The sequence below is a fragment of the Mercenaria mercenaria genome, chromosome 13 (genome assembly GCF_021730395.1).
Source record: "Mercenaria mercenaria strain notata chromosome 13, MADL_Memer_1, whole genome shotgun sequence".
In the NCBI taxonomy this organism is placed as follows: Eukaryota; Metazoa; Mollusca; class Bivalvia; order Venerida; family Veneridae; genus Mercenaria; species Mercenaria mercenaria.
In genome coordinates, this window is record NC_069373.1 from 75,118,622 (window position 1) to 75,134,728 (window position 16,107).

At 34.9% G+C, this 16,107-nt stretch overlaps 1 protein-coding gene across 1 annotated transcript; it reads left to right on the plus strand.

Annotated features, from left to right (window-relative positions):
- The first annotated feature begins 446 nt into the window (after positions 1–446).
- LOC128548046 (pyruvate dehydrogenase E1 component subunit beta, mitochondrial-like) lies at positions 447–16,013 on the plus strand. Its single transcript, XM_053522347.1, has 8 exons — positions 447–482; positions 1,802–1,864; positions 4,808–4,852; positions 7,647–7,824; positions 10,420–10,530; positions 12,962–13,053; positions 13,530–13,671; positions 14,875–16,013. Exons 1-8 carry the CDS (start codon positions 447–449, stop codon positions 15,021–15,023), a joined length of 816 nt encoding a protein of 271 aa, XP_053378322.1. The 3' UTR covers positions 15,024–16,013.
- The last annotated feature ends 94 nt before the right edge of the window (positions 16,014–16,107 follow it).

The following is a 16,107-nucleotide window of genomic DNA, read 5'->3' on the forward strand; positions in this document are numbered from 1 at the left end:
CCATTATTACTCTACTAGGTTCAGGGTAAAGGCTGGTTCCAACTTTGACAGTCAATATGAGATAGTGTCAGATAGCAAGAGATATGCTATTCCTATTGTCAAATTCTCACTCATTGATATCTTCCTATGTCATACGGCACTACATCTCAAGGACCACAATAGAAATAAGAATTCATTTTAACTCTTTCTTGTATTATCCTTGACATATAATGTTAATTGACATGGCTATACTAATTCATGCAATGTTTATTGTTTGTTGTATTATTGTATCATTAATATCATACTTGCTATGTAATAGTACATTTTATGTTGAAATCAATCTATCTATCTGATCCCATTCATATTTCCCCCTCCTCATTTGGACTAACACTTTAGATGTATATTCGCTGTCTTTGTTGAGCTTTTGTTCTTGCCTTATGTTGTATCCTAACCTAATTTTGTTGTAGATGGGATTTGCAGGCATAGCTATCGGCGCAGCTATGGTATGTAGGTTTTCATTTTGTGTCATTGTGCAACGTTATATATTTATTAAATAAGTTGTGTTTACCTTAAGTATTTTATTCTAATGAAAAGCAACGATTAAGTATAGGTAGCCAAATTCTCTAAGATTAACTTCTTCTTTGTGGCTTATTTTATAATTTGATAAGACATTACATTAGAAATTTATTCATTCTATAAAAAATGACACATCGTCTTTAAGGGACGGTATTGCGATACTACGATGTGAAGATGCAATGTTTGATCTGTTGGGTTTCCGATTCTACTGAATAAATTAACTCCATTAGGCCAAATTCAATATTCCAATGGTGGTGACCTAGTATCTATCACAAGGAAAAGAACATTTCCCTTCTGTCTTTAATCCAGGGCGTATGTGCTGCAGTGTTAAACATTCCCTTAAGCCAAGCTCACTCTCATTGTATGCTGATTACCTTGTTTTGACATTTCAAGGTCTATCTTGTTGTCTAGACACGACTCTGGAATACTGTAAATGGTAATATGTTTACCGTATTTGCATATGTCTGTTTAACAACCTGTCCATTTGTTACTTTGGATTCAACATTGACAAAAATATATTTTCACTATGTGCATTGTCCTCGTAATATTTATCAACACTAGATTTGCACCTTTGTCCAAATTGATTTCATTCTTACATTCAAAACACTGTTTCCGTTTTGATAGGAAGGACTGAATAATTCCTTGTTTTTATACGTCTTTTGCCGTATGTGTCTTTCCTGAGGCTCATTTTACCATTTCTTTCCCCTGGCCTTGCGGTGTTATGGCCAAACAGCTGGCCTTGCAGAATTATGACCAGTTAGCTGGCCTTGGGAGTTATGACCAATATCCCATTGGTCCCGTGAGCTCCAGATACAGCTCCAGTTCATTTGTAGTGTTGGAATCTGAGATCTGAGATCTATCTTGCCACAAATTAAATCAATCAGGTTTCATATTAATTCAAGTTCAAGTCACATGCGCATTAAAGCTGTCATCATATAATGTTACTATGATGTGACAACGATTGTGCTCTTGTATGTCATGCTTTGCAAAACTGAAGAGTGACTCAGATTAAGCCTGAGCGAAAGGCAGACTACTATTCCAAGGTTGCTAGATAAGGTTACTGCATACTGTTACACAATGATTATATCGTGTCTTCGCATCGTATTGTCACATTTTCTCAGCGCATTTTGCGCTGTTGCGTCTTCGAATACTATTCACGCACTGCCGCCCTTACCAATCATGAGGGCAAGGGGTTGAAACAACGATGTCTCTAAAAGAATGCCGTACATATAACTTCTTCTTTCAGGCTGGCTTGAAGCCGGTTTGTGAGTTCATGTCGTTCAACTTTTCAATGCAGGCAATCGATCAGGTGAATATTTCTTTCCGTACGTTAGCTGTTTAAGATAATTTACTGATGTCTTGAGGTAGTCCTTAGAGAAACTTTTTACGTTCATTTGCTTTCTTTCGGTTTCTTTATCAGTATAATGAATGAGTTTGACTTTTCTGGCGAATAGACACAAGAAGGTCATATATCGCCGAAAAAAGTTAAACTGAAAGAAAAAACAAAGTAGAGTATCTTGAAATCCTACTGCAGCCATGCAGTGTTTATACCCCAACCAAATAATGTAGGTGTTTGAGTTGGATTGCTGTATAGGGATCACTTTGTCTCGTGCCGTTCCACCCCATCCTTCCATAATATCTCTGGAACAGCTACATTTCTCAATTTGAAACTGAAAAACAGAATTGTAGGATCATGAGACAAATTCACTTACCTGATCCTTAAACTCTGACATTTTTTAAAGTTATTTTCCTTTTCACTTGCAGAATGTCTTGTTGCGTCCATGCCCGTGACATGTCTGGGGCCGATAGAGATATCATTTTGAAACTTAAATCAGGCTTTAAGCATTATGAGACAAGTTCATATACCAATTCCTATAAGTGCGATTTTCCTTATACAGTAAACTTCACTTATAACGAATTTCTGGTTATGCATTATATGGAACAATTTCTTTGTTTTATGTGATAGATCAAAAGGATTTAAAATAACCAAGACAATACATTTTTTCCAAGTTGGCTTTTATGTATTAGTCAGAAATAACAACGTACAATACAAACGACGTCACGTCCGTTTGGGCGCGAACGTCAACGTGACAAAAAGCGCAAATATAGAATATATTTGTATTAATGTACATTTATTTTATGTAGAAATAAATAGTTATAGTGAGTTATCGAATATAAAAATGCATTGTTATAACAAACCCCATAATCAGAAGTATGTTTCTATCATACGCTTTTGAGGATTTATTTGCTATATTTGCATCAAACTCCGACTATGGTATAATTTATCATTTTAAAGAAATACAGAACTACATGCAGTTATAAACAGCAATATTTTCTGTAGAAATCTAAACGTATCAAAATTTTAAACAAGTAATGAACACACATCAAGTATCGAAGTATACAGAAACCTGTGTACGTTATTAAGGTAAGTTTCGAAAGTCATGAATAATCTTATTCATTTTGTTGATTTTCAAAGTAATAGTGTTGTCAAATCAAAATTTCTCGAGTCAAGATTATATTTTCAGTCTAGACATGTAACATTTATATCTCGCTTATATTTATCAAGAGATGTTCATACCTCAAATTTGCTTAATCACGTATGTAGTGAAATAATACAATCTTCAATAATCTTTGGGCGCCTTCGATACAAGTTATAACACATGTCATTAACTCTAGTAGTATCATATTAGTGACACAGTGAACTCTATAGTATTATTATTGGCACAGTGAACTCTATAGGGTTATAATTATGCGAGACAAATAAAGCCTGCATGTGATGTTCGTAACGTCCCATATATAAGTTTTAAGGCTTGAAGTTTAAATGTTAATTATGAATTTTAAACCCGTTTTTTACATCCGTCAGCATAGTTGGTTACAAATTTTAATATTTCATTTGTACAGGTTTATTATCGTATTAGTCAGACAAATTGCATTTTATTACTACACTGGAAAAAAGTGATATTAAGTGCACGTTCAACGTTTGTTATATAAAATAAGCGCACCAATTCAAATACTGTTTATCAGAAATTTGTTCGCTGTCAGTTAAAACAATCTCTTCTCGTCCTGACGAGTTCGCTATAACTGGAGTTTACTGTAGAAAATTATTTTCCTTTTTTGCACGTCCAATGAATATTTTTGAATATCTGGAACCGATATATATAATTCTTTTTGCAAAAGGGGTCATTAAACAACGTCACATGCCAAGTTATAATGCTGACATTTTTATTTCTATTTTACATTTGGAAAAATTCCTGTCTCATCTTGCACTGGTTTCCTTGAATATCTGTGGAGCTGATGTAGATAAGATTTTGAAATTAAAACAAGCTTTTATGATCATTAGACATGTTGAAATACAAGATCCCATAGCTTGGACTTTTCCTTTGACAAAATATTATTTCCCTTTTTGCTCTCGGAAAATGTACCAAAATGACATTTCCTTCAATATTTCTGATAATTACGCATATGCGTTTGAATTAAACATCAAATGTACATGAATATCTTTGAAACAATGGAGGAATTGAATCAGAACTTTATAAAAACCTCCAGAAACATACAGCAAGTTGAAGAAAGTCTCATAAATCTGACTGTCTTATAAACAAAATTGTCTCCCTGTTCATTCATATATGAATATTTAGGACAATAACTTTAAATCTAGTGAAGGAAATTTAGTTTTACTTGAAACAATGACAGATGGCAATAAGAAGAAGTGTAGAGGAAAAAACATAACTCTGATTTGAATGGTTTTAGAATTGTGTCCCTTTATGTTCTTACCTGTTCAAACTCTTCCACACTTTAAGCAAAAACCTTTGATTTCACTGAAGGGAATGCAAACATTATTACTTTATTGAAAACTGTTTATTACACAGTGAGGAATGGCAAAAAGAGCAAATGAAAGCATTACTGTCGAAATGTAACTTGTAGTATTTACTGAAAATATGATAGGAAATCTTGACTATTCCTATTTTCACTGACAACGCAGGGAAATCTCTAGTTGAACATGTTTTCCTAATACGTACTATTTCTACGAGTTTGTGGTCTGACAACTAAAACAGTACAGTTTTGAAGACCCCTACTCATTTCATATAAACAATAATACAATACAATGGAAATTATTTCATTATTTTGATTGTGTTTAAATTGTAAATCTTCTGTCATGTCCTCATTATTGGAAGAACCCCTGCTGAACAGAACTTTCCATTGACAAATAGTTGGTAGAATGTGGGTTTTAATAATGTCTTTGAATTTCTTATAGGTGATTAACTCTGCAGCCAAAGCGAGCTATATGTCGGCAGGAATAGTAAGTAATACGTTGTTTTGTCAACTTTTACAGCTCTACGGCAACACTCAGCCGGCAAAAGTTATCCAGTAAAGGTAAAAAAAAATGTCACCCAGATGCCAATGTGTCTACTAGCTCTCCTTAGTAACTTTCTAGAATAGGCACACGATTGTTACTTCTCATAGCGTCAGTTCAAGAGGGTTTAAATGATGTTTTCATTATTCTTGAGAGCGATTTTTATGCAATGTCTTATGCATGAATAGTTTAAATTTTTGTAAACATTCACAGATATAATTTTACAACTGCAATGACAGTGGTGAAATTGCACACGTCAATTAAATGAATTTGCATTTTCTGGAGTTTACAAGCCTTTCCTCTAGGTGTTTTGTCTTAAATATATTATCAATTAGCTACTTCTTTATTACTATTTTCATTGATGTACATATTATATTGACTCAGAACCTATGCCGCTGTAAAGAGGGAATCGTACACGTTTGATTTACTTAACCTTGAAAAATTGATAAAAGTTGTAGCGTTTAAACACATTTCCAACACGGGAAGTCACACGTCCCGCGGAATAACTGACGATTGAGCGTGTGTGAATTAAGTGAAACACAGTTCTTTTATATCATTTCGATAATAAAACGTCTTCTATGTAAAACAGATCAAATACAGTAGATCTCTTTTTCGGTGTCTATATGGACGAAGAATGAGAAAGAAGATAGGTGGTTAAATCGTTCCAAGTATATACTTTCCAACATTGTGTTTGGGACACTGTCATACATTTTTCTGTTAGCTTTGCGACATTGCAATGTTTGTGTAGAGTTTATAATTTTATTCGTAATTATAGTTCGACTGATTTTGCAAATATTTCATAGTAGTTAATATAGCTGTATCTCTTCAAACTGAAGAAAACGTACAATCAATTTTTTATTACACATAATAAATGAAACACCAAACCGTCTCGCACTGACCGACACCGTAACAATTGTCGTTGATGTTGTTACAAGTTATTGAGACACGACTTTCGTTGGAACGGACATCTCCCGGAGTATGCACAATAACAAAATCTTATGTCTCTCATTAAATTTATTACTTTTAAACAATTTTGTCCTCCTAAAAAAGAATCAAGCTGTAGCAATATTGTTTTGGTCATAGATTACCTCACATTGTATTTAGTTCTTAAAAGTATTAAGTAGGAGTAAGAATATTTAGTACAATAAAAAGATTACTGAATAGTGATGCAATGTCATTGAAATGTGTCTGGTCGCTACAACGTTTTCATCGTTTACTTTACTAGTTTATCAAAATTCACGACTCCCACATTAAAGTAGCATATGTTCTAAGTCAAGAACGAAAAAAGTAATGAACTTTCGGAAGTATTTGATCGATATTTCCTATATATTTACGACAAGACATCTACTGGAAAGGCCTGTAAACTCTAAACAATGCAAATTAATTAAGCTGTCTTATGCGATACCTCTACTGTCGCTTGTTCTTTGGGGGTTCAATGTTGCAATAACCTTTTGCTTTTGTAAGCATTAATTGTAAAACATACTGATACTTATTTAATTTGAATTTACTATTGAATGTGATGTAAATATTTAGTATTGACATGTGTTATGAGAAAGTAATAAAATCTTATTAAATAAATATATTTTCTTTGACTTTTTCAAAAGGTAGAAGAGGAATGCAACACTGCTATATCGCAAAAACGCTCACATTTTATTATTTTCTGTACCACACCTTCGTAAAATCAATTCTGGAACATTGAAAAGGTCGTAAAAACCCTAGAATCAACGCTAGAATTAGTAACAATCGTGTTCCCTTATCAGAAAAAGTTACTTGGGATAATCACCTTGAAATATGGAAGAACTATACAACCTTTATCTGACACCTGTCGACCTTGACAATGAGTGACAAAATTATGAGAACCGCATAATGTTATACTGCTTAAGTTTAAAACACAGATAAGTCAATAATAAACTTATTGCTTTGACGGGTACGAAAAATCATGGAAAAAGTCATTCCGATGTGGTTTGCCAATCGTTGACTGTTATTCTTGTTTAGTTCCTGATGCAAGAGAAATATATTTGAAGTCAGTAGGGTTTTATTTCCTTTCTGGTCCATAAAGCTGTCATCCATTAAGGCATTTTAATATTACTTGACACAAATGTTTCCCATGATGAAACAGTGTGTCATATGTGATACCCAGACAACTAGCTCAAAAGTCAACACTGATCTTTCCTGTCCAATCTGTAAAATATTTCAATGTAAGCTCATGTGTTATATGGACCCAATTAAAAAATATTCTTAGTATAGTTTCTTCAGAATTGCTTCCCTTTAATATGATGATTTCTTACACTTTTTCTCATAGTTTTCCCACCAATTTCAAAATAAAATGTTTATAAAAATTGAAATTAAATATTTTAATATTAATAGATGTTATAAGCAATGAACAACTGTAGATTTTTGTTTTAGCAAATTTCAATCTAGAAGTTGAGTTAAAACATATTGTGTATATAGTACAACATTGTTTAAACATCGTTGATAGATAAGAAAATTACTTGCCTTCCAGTAGGGGACTTTGTATTGTATGGCTGCTATGGCAGTACTTCATTCACTTGTTTCTATTAGATTTCAGATGCTGGCATCAGAGAACTGCTGAAACATATTCTTGTTACCTCTACATAGATTTCAGATGCTGACTGAGACTGTTTGAACTTGTTTGAATATTTACTTGCGTACCTCTGTTATATTTTAGGCGATCGTATCAGAGAAATGTTTGAAATGTTTACTTATTTTGCTCTAATAGATTTCAGTTCCGGTTGTGTTCCGAGGACCGAATGGTGCTCTACTTGGAGGATCAGCCTCTCATTCTCAGTGTTTTGCTGCATGGTACGGACACTGTCCCGGACTAAAAGTTGTCTCCCCTTATTCATCAGAAGACAGCAAAGGTCTGCTGAAAGCTTCCATTAGAGATCCCAATCCAGGTGATACTAAACAAGAGCTATCATAATTATAGTTTGATCTTCAATGTTTATTCAATTCAAGCGAATTTTGCTAGGCCTGGATTACAGGCGCCGAGTGTGACCCGGCGTAGTAAATTTCGGGGGAGCTGAATACATCCCAGGTTAAATTACTGTTGTACTGACACTACTTACCTCCACCTAGTTTCTTTTTCTATATATTTGCAAAGGCTCGATAGATATTTTGAAGAAAGACGATGCCTCCAAATTCTTTTTTATCATGCTTCAGGTGGGATTTAAGTGGAAATAAATGTTCACTTATTACAGAGAAACATGCCGAAAATTATAATTGGTACGTAGATTTTATATAGGTTTTATGTATAAAAATCAAAGGGCATTAACTCAGTTACAAATCTTTCAACAGTAAAACTCGTAATATGTATGCGTAACGAGACTTTCTACTGATTATACCAGAGGAGTTTTATTAAACTCTCATCAGTAGCATAGGAACAAGAGCAGTCTTAGGACAGCAACGATCGCTATTTATAAGCCATGTCAATTGAATGAATATAAATGTCAAAAAGGGGCATACTTTTGTAAAAACAGCAAGATACAGTTATGGGATATGTGTAATGTAAGTCAGTTTATCACAGTGAATAAGTGTATGAAGTTTCAATCATTCCCCACAAGTGGTTACTGAGATACCAGCTTACATATAAAATCTTACCCAAATGTGGGACGCCGACGCGGACACAGACGCCAAGGCACTCTGCAAAAAAGTAATTCATATGGTACAAGTCAATGATATGCAAAACTAGGAATTATATCAATTATTCTTGTGAAGTTACATTGAAAACTTGACAGAAGTTTAGAGATGAAGCACGGATATATGTTATGTAGAATAATCAAAGGGCCATAACTCAATTAAAATCAGTCAACCGCAAAATCCGTTATGTATACGCAACAAGGCTTAGTATTGATCATTCATATACCTTTTCAATTAAATGCCACCAAGGCTAAAGGAAAAGTAATCCGAACACATTTTATTTCAGCCTACGTGCACGAATATTGTGCAACAATCATAATTTACCGATAAGGGAAAACAACACTGTTGGACTTTGATTTATTTGAAGGGAAATGCAAGGTTGTGTTAATATAATGGCTGTAAAGTCATTTATGGCAATGGAAGAAATTTCAAAATTGGCGTAGTAATGAGAAAGCAATGAACATTAATATATCTGATCAAAATGACAGTCATTTTGTTTTCAAAATAACATAAAACAAAATGGCGGATTCTGTTCATTTTTAGATATCTATTCTAATTGTTTTATTTTAAATTCTTTGAGATTACTTCAATGTTTTCCCAGCTAGAATGAAAGCAATGATCATGCTTTATATTTTAAAGTGAAGAAACCATAGAAATTAATATCATTTCAGGGGTATTTGCTAAATAAATATTTCAGTAGGTTTCAAATGACGTCATGAACACACAAAAAATGGCGGCTTCCGTAGTAAAAAACAAAGACAAATATCAAACAGGGAATGCCACGTACCAAAATCGCAGCCTCCCCAAAACGAAACCTACAGCACGCAGACGTGCACACCACAAACACACACACACATACACGCGCACACACACAAAGCCAACACACGAGGACAAAACGAACAAACAAAGAAACACAGTGGGACACCGCCTTGGAATGGTCAGTGGCAAAAACACCACTGGGGAGCTTAAACCACTTTCTTAAAATTCAAAATATCATATCCTTTTCAATAGTGGCCTGATCTTAAAAATTCGTTCAGCATTAAAATGGTTGGACAACGGGATTCATATAAAATTACCATGCGGTTCGGCATTCCTTACATACTAAAATGAACTTTAAGGGACCATAACTCAACAAAAAGGAAGCCAGACGTTCCGACGATATACACAACTAGGCTTCATACCAATCGTTTTTGTGAAATTTCATTTAAATAAGACAGGATAAGCTAAATGCGAATTGACGGATGGTCAGACAGACAGCGAAGGCAAAAACAATATTACTCCCACGGAATGGGATGACATAATGACAAACTCCTTTAAAAAAATGTACGGTTTAAATATCGATGAACCTAGTTCGAATATAAGCTAAATATGGAAACGGTTTTCCCTCTGCTGAAATGCTGATCGAGACTTCTGTTAGTACGTGCTTTATGTGAAATACAAGCCGTATTTATAGATTATAATAAATCCTATTTCATGTAATAGCGAAATAAAGCGAATCGAAGAGCATCCAACTTTACAATGGTAATGGTGTCGTGTGGCTTCAGCAAAATTTATTGTGCCAAGCGTTAGCACCTTCGTGCAGGTAATCTTTCGCACCACAATCACCATGGCAGTGACCAGTATAGTTCCCGAACCGAAGTGGCTAATACCGATACTGGTACAATAAGGATAATTGGACAAAGCATTCTATCGTTTCGACGAAATTTGCGACGTTAGCTGAAACCAATCCTCTAACCATGAGCAATAGTCCTATAACATTGGAACAACACTAATATGTGATCAATTTCTTTATATTGTTTGTTATAGATCTAGAGTTATCAATTTAGTTATACCTTTATAAGGTTTCTTTTCAGTTATATTCTTAGAGAATAATTGTATGTATAATAAAGTATTCGAGATGTCGGATGAGGCGATGGACACAGATTTCTTACTCCCAATAGGAAAAGCTAAAGTCGAGCGGCAAGGTAAATGTTTGTTTAACTTATATCAATTTTTGATTTTTAATTTTGATAACACGCGCGGGGTATTAATGGTAATTTATTTCATTACACATATCGATTTAACGATTTGAAACTGAGACAAAACACCTGGTGGATCTCGTGGGATAGGTTGGTGTCCGAGCGCGGTAGGGCGAGGTACCGACATATCCCGAGCTTTTTTGCAGATGTAATAACATGAAACTAATATGCGCTAAACCTATTCTAGCACTAAACGTGTAAAAAGAACTCAAAACTGAATATATTGTACATCAACGTCATTAAATACCGATGAAATGCGCGGGAATGTCATCGTTGTTTGATGACGTCATCTAGCATAACGTCAAACATTATGCTTGACGACGCCACGTCTTCGCGTTCCAAACGTTGACGGTAAACAGCTTGTATGCTGAAGATTTCATTTCGCATCCAGCTTTTCGTCATATTATAAAGGTCAGTCACACTACACCATATAGCGTATACGGACGCCCAACGTATAGAACTTTTCGGCAGAAAGTTATACAGAGACAAAAGGCATCCTCCGCTGCTGCTCGGTACACAGGACGAACAACGTTCAAATGACGGACATCACCGTACTGGTAACGGACTTGTATCACGTAAAACGTAAGAGAAACTGACAGAACGTTCTTTGAACGTTTGACAAATGCACTGTCAGTTATCGTCCGAGGAACATACGTAACATCCGTTGCATGTCCGGTAGTAGTCCGGCCGTGAATCAGGTCCACCGGACAAGAACGGATGCGAACCAGACAAGTACAGAATAAGGAACGCACGAGTAACGAACAAAACGCATACCAGCACATTACTACCGTACATCTAACGGACAACTTTGTCCAGTAGTGTACGTTCCAAATTTTGAACATGCTTAAAACCTTCCACGGGATAGAACGAACATCGCCGGACAAGGAGTGCAGGCGCCGCATGAGAAACGGAAAAGAAACGCATGTGAACGGACACGAACGGATTAAAAATTTTGTTATACGTTGGACGTCCGTAATAACGCTATACGGTGTAGTGTGATTGACCCATTATACAATCAAATATCTATTTGTAATTCAGAAAAGGAGTAAGCTTTCCGTCGACGAAAAGTCAGAGAGCATATTTGACAATTATATCACCGTATAGGTTTCAACGGGCTTTTTATCTTAAAAGAAAAAAAGAAACCTTTTGAATTAAATGAATGCCCGAAAATCAAATCAATCGCCGTAAAAACGGCAACGTCACAACTATTAATGGCAAGGCTAAAACGTGATTTGTCGACGTCATGTGCGTAAAAAGTGTGCATTTGACCTTTTTAATAATTGTACATCGGGTGAAGATCAGCTTTTGCTATTATTTAAACAGGTTATCAAGGATGCAACTTGTTTTTGAAATTCCCGCTCATTACACCTTCTTTTCCTTAAAACGCTTTATTGCGGAATGCGCTCGTGTAAAATGTTGAGATATCATTGCGTGAGCGCGAAAATCTCATGTTTTCTCTCTTGCTGAAACATACCCTGAGAATGAAGAGCAACAGCAGTTTTATGCTAGAATATAGCTCAACGCGCACATGACTTTGCGTAAAAATCGGAGAAACCGCAAACGGGGAATAATGACAGTCGTTACTACCTTAATTAATATCACTAATTCGTGTAGGTACAGCTTTATATTGCTTTACCAAACCGGATCTTTCAATGACAAGGAAGGTGGGGAGGAAGCTAGGTAGGGAAACATTAAATCAGGAATGGATCTTTGTGCAATTTGACATATGCTTTTTCTTAATCTGCTTTTGCCGGTTTGCGTCCTCAATCAACAAAAGAACACATAACAGTCTGTTAAGTTAAGTTGATATTTATCAAACTACTCTTTGAATCAGTGTTTGGCCACTGTACAGCACGCACATTGGTGAAAATATTTCGCCGTAAAATTACATAAAATGTTTTCTCTGTTTACACCTTTCATGGATAAGGAGATACAAATTATAAACAAATAAATTTAATAAACATTTTAAATTTTAGGGGGCCTCCGTGGCCGAGTGGTTAAGGTCGCTGACTTCAAATCACTTGCCCCTCATCGATGTGGGTTCGAGCCTCACTCGGGGCGTTGAATTCTTCATGTGAGGAAGCCATCCAGCTGGCTTACGGAAGTTCGGTAGTTCTACCCGGGTGCCCGCTCGTGATGAAATAATGCACGGAGGGGCACCTGGGGTCTTCCTCTACCATTAGAGCTGGAAAGTCGCCATATGACCTATCATGTGTCGGTGCGACGTTAAATCCAACAAAATAAAATAAAACATTTTAAATTTTAAGGGAGGAGGCGGTCTGGTGATTAAGGTGTCGGCTGCTTAACCCGTGGGTTGTTGGTAAACTATATTATAAACAAACATATCAGAAGTCAATGAAATTTACTTTCTATGCAGGACACCATTGTACACTAGTGTCATTTTCAAAGTTTGTCGGGCTGTCCTTACAGGCAGCAGAAGAACTGGCGGGAATCGGTGTCGAATGTGAGGTAATTCTGTTAGTCATGACAATTGTCGATTACTGAATATCCCTTTTAAAGGCTAAAAAAATATCATATAGATGAAATGAAGTCTATTTTACGAAGTCGTATGTATTCCAAGCAGCAGGAACACACAGTGACTAGCACCCGCGGTTATAAAAAAAAAGTTAGGTAAAAATAGCACTCGCGGTTATTACAAAAAGGTAATTTTAAATGGTAGCAAAAATTAGCATAAAATGTAGTGAAAATACCGTGTTATTAAGAATTCATTACTACTTGTCAAATTTCTGCCATTTTGAAAAGTATCTTTAATAATCAAGAACAAATTCTCAGGCATGCTTCAGTACCGTTAGAATCGATATTTATACATGTATAACATAATCATATCTCATGCAAAATAAATAAGAAGTTCTTTTTTTGAAAAGGCCTGTAACGTCAAGTAACCAAAAATAGAATAAAAAAAAAAGAGCTTCTGTTGTTTTTAGGTGATCAACCTTAGGACAATTCGTCCAGTGGACGAGAAAGCCATTTTGAAATCAGTGAGGAAAACAAAACATCTTGTGACAATAGAAGGAGGCTGGCCACAGTTTGGTGTTGGTGCGGAAATTTGCTCAATAGTAGTTGAAAGTGAGTGGTATCTTATATATCTTAAAGAAATAGAAGTCATTCTGGTGTTCTTGTGTGTAGAATATTTCCTTTACGGGGTTACAAAGCAATACAAAAAATCTTTCACAAAATATTTTCTTTAGATATTTACCTTAAAATGTATAAAAATCCTCATCAAATGAATTTAACATGGATAAATGTATATATTATTTATCATTTGTGTATGTAGAGCTACATTTATAATTAAATGCTATCCAGTAACAGTCGTGTACTTAAAAAAAACTGCCAGTGTTTTTGTTTGTAGTGCATATTTGTACCGTGTTTGTGCATATTTGTACCGTGTTTGTGCAAATATGCACCGTGTTTGTGCATATTTGTACCGTGTTTGGCTGCTACACGTGCATTAAGCGCGTAATGTTTTAAACCTAATGCATAATACTGTCAACACACGAAAACTGCAACAAGGCATAATATCCTCTTTCAGTGTATCCGCAACATTGAAATCCATGTAAAGAATTAAAGTCGAATTAACGTCGACAGCGACACCCGACTATTTAACTTGATACATGTTTTGCAGGCGCATGATGAATCTATTTAACGTCATCTCCATCTGTGCATTATTTAGGCACGGGCTTTCTGGATAGATAGATTTAGATAGATAGATTTATTTCGGCAAAGGATAACATTTACATGATTAACAAACACAATACAGAATCAAACAATAAACATCATTAAATACTATATTATGCAGAAGAAAACCATGGCATGCTCCCAGGATAACTCAATAAAGAGCAAGCTCTTATTTCCATTGTGGTCCTTAGCATAGAGAGGCAATTATTAAAACATATTTTTGAATGAAATATTACATCTTTATCACAAATTGAAATTATCAAATTGATATTATCACAGTCAGTCTAAACATATTATTTAAATGAAAAATTAATCTTTATCACAAATTGAAATAATCAAATTATCAGAGTCACGCTATCACAAACTTTATCACATTGTTACTAACAGTATTAAAAAACCTGGTTAGAACCACAAATCATTCACTAGCCTGGCGAAAGGCATCTAAACATAAAGGAATTTTACATCCATTTAAGGGTTTCAGACTTTATGGTTTGACAAAACACGACTATAATCCGGATTAATCAATATAACTTATACAATCGATTTTTGATTCTGGTTCCCATTTTAAATAGATTGTTTCTATTTGTCTTGTAGGTGAAGTGTTTCACCACTTGAAGGCGCCAGTAAGCAGAGTGACAGGGGCCGATGTTCCGCTCCCATACGCTAAAACATTAGAACAAAATGCTGTGCCACAGATTGCCAATATAACTAGAAGTGTAAAGAAACTCCTTAACATAAAGTGATAGGCATTTAGCTTAACTTATTTGATCCTTTCACGTTACTTGGCTACGTCAATTTGGCCTCTTACTTAAGTCTTAATGCCTTTGTTTATAGGTTAAATAATTTTAAAACACACACATATTGCCAAATGGCTGATTCAAGTTATCGTGGTTAATATTTTGCACTGTAGGACGTTGCTCCTTCATTTCTTTGGAAAGTCGTACCGAAAAATCACATTGCAGGTTATTTAGCTACTATTTTCATCATGTAATGTTTACACATTAGAATTTGTAATGGAAATTTAGATTATACACCGTGCGTCTCACAGGCTGGTGGCCATTTTTCTTTTGATTTCGGATTAGTACTGGCACCTTGACTTTTAAAAGACATTCTAAAAGAACCGTGGTATGTACAGCAGAAACGTGCTAAGTTTGTTAACATTACATAAAATATAGATCATATACTCAGTGGGTTGATACCAAGTATTTGCCTTTGGAGGTATTTATTATAAATCCTCATAACCATTTTTTGCTTAAACCAACTTTTAAACACATCCTGAAAAAATCAGTCAATTTTTATTACTGATATTTTCGTTGTTTTCCTTAGCTGCATTCGCATGTTAGTTATTGTCTATCATTTTTAGATATTGCACATATTTAGATTAATTTATTTTAGGGATGGCAACGAATAGCATTTCTGTTAGTCAACCTTCCGAACGAATATTCGAATATTCGGTCATCAGCTGATCAACAAAACAACTCGAAATCTTATTTGTTTATCATACCCCCACGGCATACAAACACTAAATAGGAAAATGGCGAAAAAATGGTAGTCGCATAATAGAGGATTCAAATAGTCCTCATTTTTTGGTTTACTCTGTAGAGCTATTTTCCTTACTTTCTTTGCAAGTTTTTGCTGAAATCACATGACAGATCTATGCTTGACATGTAGGTAGCAGTTTCTTTATAAAATATTAACGTGACAGAATATGTCATGTGTACTTAGATCATACATCACCACTACAATTTAGGGTTTCATATTTTAGCTAATTTTGCAGTTTGTGTGTTTGACTGAAAATATTTTTCTTGCATCGAACATTACCCGAAC

Bases quoted from the DNA above. Each gene is read 5' to 3' on its own strand.
- LOC128548046 (XM_053522347.1), top strand. From the start codon at position 447: ATGGGATTTGCAGGCATAGCTATCGGCGCAGCTATG. The intron at 4,853-7,646 runs GTAAGTAATACG...TTGCTCTAATAG, and splicing joins GCTATATGTCGGCAGGAATA to ATTTCAGTTCCGGTTGTGTT. The intron at 13,054-13,529 runs GTAATTCTGTTA...TGTTGTTTTTAG, and splicing joins GAATCGGTGTCGAATGTGAG to GTGATCAACCTTAGGACAAT.